This window comes from Vigna unguiculata, chromosome 10 (genome assembly GCF_037176805.1).
Source record: "Vigna unguiculata cultivar grain cowpea cultivar isolate G323 ecotype 2 chromosome 10, ASM3717680v1, whole genome shotgun sequence".
Classification (NCBI taxonomy): domain Eukaryota; kingdom Viridiplantae; phylum Streptophyta; class Magnoliopsida; order Fabales; family Fabaceae; genus Vigna; species Vigna unguiculata.
Genome location: NC_140801.1, coordinates 51,131,265 through 51,137,706, shown reverse-complemented (window position 1 = coordinate 51,137,706; position 6,442 = coordinate 51,131,265). Strand labels below are relative to the sequence as shown.

The following is a 6,442-nucleotide window of genomic DNA, read 5'->3' as shown; positions in this document are numbered from 1 at the left end:
CAAAAGAGTAGAAAGCGTATCCCAAGGTGTTATTCGCGTGGAAAATAATGAATAGCGATTTGAAATGAACAATTGTCGGCAATAATTAATTGAAATATTGTGAAAATTAATAAATCAAATCAATCAATATTAAACATCATTGATTGATACAATTAAGTTAGTGGAATTCCAAGACCATAATCACAACCTTGTAATGCAAAGCACAAAATCCTCTTATCTTTGAACTTTTGAAGATATAAAGCAAAGTTCATATAGATATAACATAGATGCTAATTGTCTCAAATTGTACCTCATCAACCAATACTTAAACCGAGCACACACAAGTTGAATTTTGAAGATAAAGCAACCATTATGCTTCCTTTTTTTAAAATAAAAATAAAAAAAATATATATATATATATATATATATATATATATATATATATATATAAAACTTTGGAAAAGTTAGCATTTGCTTCATTAATGGTTTCACTCTCATGGCTAAGTGGTAGGGCTTCACTTTGTTTACTCTGAAATTGTTTTTGTCAAAAGGTCTACGTTGCGTAGAATATTTGAAGATCTTATTTCTAAATATTTTAGGGTTTATACCATTTCATGAATCTCAAATTTTCTCATTGTTATAATATCAACTTCATTGTCAAATAGCAATGACATAAAGTGAGGGACTTAAGTGTAGAGCCGCAATGTGTAGGGATCAAAGATCATGACCTAACATGGAATCATTCTCTTGTCAACTTCTTCAATGCCAATTCATACGTTTGATCTTATTATTTTAAAATAAATTTACTCAAACGTTTTTTTTTTCTCTTTTTTCAACTGTCTAATTATTGTACTTTTCTTCACTACTACTTTTTTTTTTCTTTCCTATTTTATGACAACTTTTCCATTTTCCCATTTTGTCATATTGTTATTTTGACTTTTTCTCTTTGGCAACGCTTTCGATATATTATTATGTGATGGACTTGACTACTCTAAAGTGAGAAGTATTACTTAAATCCTAAAATATGAACCATTAATTTTAAAATCACCTGTTTAAAATTATAATTAGATTAAATGTGTATTTAAATAAATTTAAAACTAATCACAATCACGATAATTGTAAATCTTGTGAGTTTTTTTTTTCTTTATTTTTTCTGAATTAATAGCTAATTATTGTGGAATTTTCTGAATTATGGACTGGAATGTTATTGGAGTGGGGCCGTTCTTCATGGACCTTCATTTTTTATATTTTTATTTTGTCTTTTTCAGATTTTTAAATCCTAAACTCATTTTTTAATTTCTGAATTATGTAATTTAGAAGCTTTTCAAATTGTACGATCCTAGACCGTGTAATTTGAAAGTTTTTCTTAAAGAAAAAATAATTTTTGAATTACATAATTTAAAAATTATTTTTTCTTCCAAATTATACAATCAAGGAATAAAAAAATCTGAATTGTACAGTCCAAAAAGAACAAAATAGGACAAAAAAATTAAACCGGTTGAGGAAAATATCTATGGAGGTGCAGAAAGAAATTGTCTGGAGCTGGTTAGGTTCTATGTTTGACAAGAGATAACTTCTAGACTGGACCTTACAAGTGAATTCTATTTTTCTTCTTGGACGCTATACTTTTCTTCTTGCACCCCCGTATGTTTCGAAATTATAATTTTTCTGTTATCTTATTTTAACATATCCATAATGATGAAATATTATTCCAGATTACACCTTTCGGCATATATTATTTTACGGAATGTTTTATTTAAAATTATGCAAATAAAGCTAATTTTATTCTAAAATGTTTTTAGGGTTAAAGTCGCTATTCGAAAATAAAATTACTGTATAAATATTGCGAAACGCCTCTCTAACATTGTATTTATTTCTAAAATACATTTAATGTATAATGTACTTTTGAGATGGAGAAAGAAAATACCATGAAACAGTTTTATTGGACCTTCATTTTAGGCCCATAAATGGTCCGGCTTCAGAAGCCCAAACGAAAAAACTTGTGCGGGAGAAAAAGGAAAAGTTTACTGAAGCAAATATATTTATATTTATTTATATAGTTTATACAAAATTGAGAGCGAGCATAGAAGGTAGAAGGTGTTATCGATTTTGTGTGAGGCAAAACACAAGACACTGAGGAAAAGGTCTCTTAGTTCGAACCAACATGAGTTTTCTGTTCGGCAATAGAAAAACTCCCGCAGGTACTTCTTTTCTTTGGTTGTTTGCTAACTTTTGTTCTTTTATCAATGGGTGCGTCGTTTTTATGATTACTTTGATTGAATAGAGCAATTTTTGTTTGCATTCCCAGTGTTAAAAGATTGTGTCTTTAACTTGAATTGGGAATTGGGTTGGTTTATTATTTGTGTCAGAGCTTTTGAGGGAGAACAAAAGGATGCTGGACAAGTCCATTAGAGAAATAGAAAGGGAAAGACAAGGCTTGCAGAATCAAGAAAAGAAATTGATTGTCGAGATTAAGAAGAATGCCAAACAAGGACAGATGGTATCATTTATTCATTCTGTGTTTCATTGGTGTTTTACATTCTTATGTTGTTTTTGTCTGAGGAGGAGTTTGTAGCTTTTAAGGATTGTGATTTAGTGTACTGGGGTGGGTGGTGTCTAGGGTTGAGTTTACTTGATTAGGTATATAATGAGATAGATTTTGGTTATTGTTCAGAATTAAAACAGTTTTTTGGGGTTGGCTTGAATTTGGTAGGGGGCAGTGAGAGTGATGGCCAAGGATCTCATCAGGACTCGCCATCAGATTGAAAAATTTTACAAGCTCAAATCGCAACTTCAGGGTGTTTCTTTGAGAATTCAGGTTTGTTTTTGTGCGTTTTTATTGTTAAATTGTGGAACTTGAAAGTTTCTTCATGCTCAATCTGCTTTACTGGAAACTAGCAGATAAGTTAAAGTTGTATGTATGGTTAGCATTGTGTTAACTTGCACATTCTAAGCTTCATGGGAAATAATAAGAAACAAATGTTAAGTGGATATGTTGCAGCAACTGTTTATAATTGTAGTTGTCAAGTGATGAATTGATGTTGTTATGGCAATAATTTGTTTTGGAGGATTCCCAAAATTCACAATGTAGATGGTCTGATGATGCACAAGACCACGGTACATCCATGGTCGTGTTTGTAGCCACCGTGTTTTATGTTTTTCAATTTAATTTAATTCAACTTACCTTAATAAAATGTTAGGGTATGTTTTGAAACTAGAAGACAAGTTCTGTGTGGGGCTTGTACTGAATGTTGTTGCGCTTTCGTTTCTCTCTCAGCTAATTATTTCGTGCTAACCCCAGATATAAGACTTTATACTTAAAGATGATTTATTCATAACCTTGGATTAAGATGGATTACAACAACCCACTTAATCTACCCTAATCCAGTTAACAGTTCCATGTGCTGACTCTCTGGACTACACTTGACAATTAGAAGCTGAGGAGGTCAATAAACCTTTCTCTCTCCAACTCATTAGGTTATGCTTCCAACTTATCAGAACTGAATCACAAACCAAAATAGTTTTGGCTTCATCTACTTTTACGCCAGCAATCAAATACTAATCAAGTTCAGACACTAAAATCCATTCAATTATGTATTACTAGTGATTTTATTATTTAGTGTTTGAAAAGGACTCTGATATCAATTTCAGACGCTAAAATCCACTCAAGCAATGGGGGAGGCCATGAAAGGAGTTACTAAAGCAATGGGTCAAATGAATAGGCAGATGAATTTGCCTTCGTTACAGAAGATAATGCAAGAATTTGAAAGGCAGAATGAGAAGATGGAACTGGTTTCTGAGGTAATGGGAGATGCAATTGACGATGCTTTGGAAGGTGATGAAGAGGAGGAAGAGACAGAAGATCTTGTTAATCAGGTTCTTGATGAGATCGGAATTGATATCAACTCTGAGGTAAGTAGTTATCAGAAAATAGCTAATTATAGATGAGCAGGTTAATGACAATGATGATATATATTTCATTTGTCCTACATGCAGCTTTTGAATGCACCTGCATCAACCTCTGTCACTGCACCAGCGGCAAATAACAGGGTTGCTCAAGCTGAATCAACAGGCCATGAAGACAGTGGAATAGATGACGATCTACAGGCTAGGTTAAATAACCTGAGAAAAATGTGAAGAGTCCAAGGGGAAGGTCTTCACAGAACCATTGAAAATAATGATTGTATATGAAATTAGGATGTGTTTTATTCTGATTTTACCATCATGTCTGAAGCTAACATATATATGTAAAGAGTAAAGAGTAATATCACAAGTTGAATTTCATGAATACATACACAAGTTTCAAATTATGGTTTTGAACGGTATCCATTAGTGGGGATTGTAATGATTCAGGAGTTGACAATGACCATGATCATGTGATCATTTTCTTCCAAAGACATTCTACTGTTTAGGGAACTCACTTTATCGATCTGAGTGCGGCACAGTGGACAACCTGAATGAGAGCCAAGCCACTTGTCAATGCAAAAGGTGTGGAAGATGTGCTTGCAAGTGTGAAGCTTCCGTACACTTTCTTCTTCTTCAAAACTTGTCAAACAGATAACACATTCAGTCTGGTTTGTGCCTTCTGCAGCCTTGTAATGGAAGGTAATCGAATGAGACTCCAAACTCTTGCAAGGAGAGAATTTGTCATCAAAAGATAAGGCTGTTGTAGGAAGGGATCGTATGTGATTGGTATCCAAGCACCATCCAAGCATGATGAAAGTGAAGAACGTGAAAGAAATTGCCAGTGTTCCAAATATCAGAAACCAAGGATAGAGATCCATTTCCTCTTATGGCATTAATTTTCCAGAAGGATAAATGGTGAAATGGGTGTGTGGTTACATTGTTATAGAGCCGTGTCATGATATGGTTGACGATAACTATGAACACAACAACCACCAATTCGATCTCAACAAGGTTGAAGCACATAAAACGACAAGAGTTTTCATTGTCCTTTGAGTAAATGAATAGAACTAGAATTTTGTGACTGATTAGCATAAACTAGTTTTGTTGTTTCAAGTAAAGAAACATTTGATCTATGAAGGATCTTATGGCGGCTTTCGGCGCAGGAATCCTTGTTCATTGAGAGGACTTCTTCTGAATAAATTGGCCTTGCAAGTGTTAGAAGAAGTATTAGAAGATATAAGTTTGTTCTTTTATTCATTTTATGATTAAGGCAAATACGGGTTTTCTCATCAGTTTCATGGTCTACATAGCTTACTCATGTTCTAAGTTTTACTAGGCCGAGAGAGTAGGTATCCCTTAAAGAAATTATTATTTTTTTTTAATTTTTATCTCGTATAAATTCTGGAGTTTAGGGACCAGTTTACGTCAAATGTATTGGTAATTAGTTTTTGAAAAAAAAAATACACTTAATCACCATTTATTAGAATTTTTTATGATTAAATTTTTTCGATTTAAATGAGACTTTGTATAAGAATTTTGAACCCGATTTCAATCAATTAAGTATTGGCAAAGTTGTTATATTCATGTAAACTAAAAAAGAAAATTGTTTTATTTATTGTTACGTAAAACACGTTATTTCTATTCAATAAAGACAAAAACTATATTATGACTTTTAAAGACAAAAAATATTACATAACTAATATCTATTATATGAAAGTTTGAATTTGTACTTAGGAATTAATTACGCCCCTAATATATAATTTTTTTTCTTTTGTAATTTTTTTAAAGATTAAATATATTTTTAGTTTCTAAATTTTTATCTCAATTTAAAATTTCTTTATCTCCCATACTTTAATACACTTTAGGTCTAATAAATAAACATAGTTTTTTTTTTATCAAACTGCGTTTAGAATAATGTGTAAAAAAAATTTAATGCTATTAGATTAAAAATTTATATTCATTTACTTTTAAAATTTAAAATCAAAATATATCAAAATTAATATATATATATATATATATATATATATATATGAATTTCAATTTAACGTCCTAATTTTAAAAAATTTCAAACATATTTAACACTTTTTTTAATTTAATATAGTCATATGAATTTTTCATGAAAATATTATACTTTGATACTAACTTTATGCATATATTAATTATGTTTTTTTTTATTGATAAAGTTGAAGTACAAATTTTAGCTAAAAAATAAAAATTTTAAAAAGTTAATGAACTAGAATAAAAAGCTGTAAAAATGTATTGTATAAAAAACATACTCTATCTTGAAATATTCAAATTTTACTATTTGAAAAATCAAATAAATAATAATTAAATTATTTTAATTGCTTACATCAGAGTAGTTATAGAAACATAATCAAGTGCTATTCATCATCCAAATCAAATCAAACATGTTCCAATCAAATCTAAATGTTAGCTTTTAATTATATATTAAACTCGATTTGTCTGACTCAATTACCGACCCTAACCACATGCTGGTCCTAAGAGCATCAATTTAAGACTGGGTCAGCAGCAGCATGGTGTATGAAGCTACTTATCA

At 30.7% G+C, this 6,442-nt stretch overlaps 2 protein-coding genes across 2 annotated transcripts; one reads left to right on the top strand and one right to left on the bottom strand.

Annotated features, from left to right (window-relative positions):
• Positions 1-2,008: 2,008 nt before the first annotated feature.
• Positions 2,009-4,286, top strand: LOC114166158 (vacuolar protein sorting-associated protein 2 homolog 1-like). Its single transcript, XM_028050833.2, has 5 exons — positions 2,009-2,180; positions 2,349-2,479; positions 2,693-2,797; positions 3,631-3,891; positions 3,976-4,286. The coding sequence occupies exons 1-5, from the start codon at positions 2,144-2,146 to the stop codon at positions 4,114-4,116; spliced, it is 675 nt and encodes a 224-aa protein (XP_027906634.1). The 5' UTR covers positions 2,009-2,143; the 3' UTR covers positions 4,117-4,286.
• Positions 4,287-4,328: 42 nt separating this feature from the next.
• On the bottom strand, positions 4,329-4,763 carry LOC114165650 (RING-H2 finger protein ATL2-like). Its single transcript, XM_028050222.1, has one exon. The coding sequence runs from the start codon at positions 4,761-4,763 to the stop codon at positions 4,329-4,331; it is 435 nt and encodes a 144-aa protein (XP_027906023.1).
• Between the last annotated feature and the right edge of the window lie 1,679 nt (positions 4,764-6,442).

Excerpts from the sequence above, each read along its gene's own strand:
- LOC114166158 (XM_028050833.2), top strand. The coding sequence starts at position 2,144 with ATGAGTTTTCTGTTCGGCAATAGAAAAACTCCCGCAG. Across the intron at positions 2,480-2,692 it reads ATGCCAAACAAGGACAGATG|GGGGCAGTGAGAGTGATGGC; the intron begins GTATCATTTATT and ends TGAATTTGGTAG. Across the intron at positions 2,798-3,630 it reads GTGTTTCTTTGAGAATTCAG|ACGCTAAAATCCACTCAAGC; the intron begins GTTTGTTTTTGT and ends TATCAATTTCAG.
- LOC114165650 (XM_028050222.1), bottom strand. The coding sequence starts at position 4,763 with ATGGATCTCTATCCTTGGTTTCTGATATTTGGAACACTGGCAATTTCT.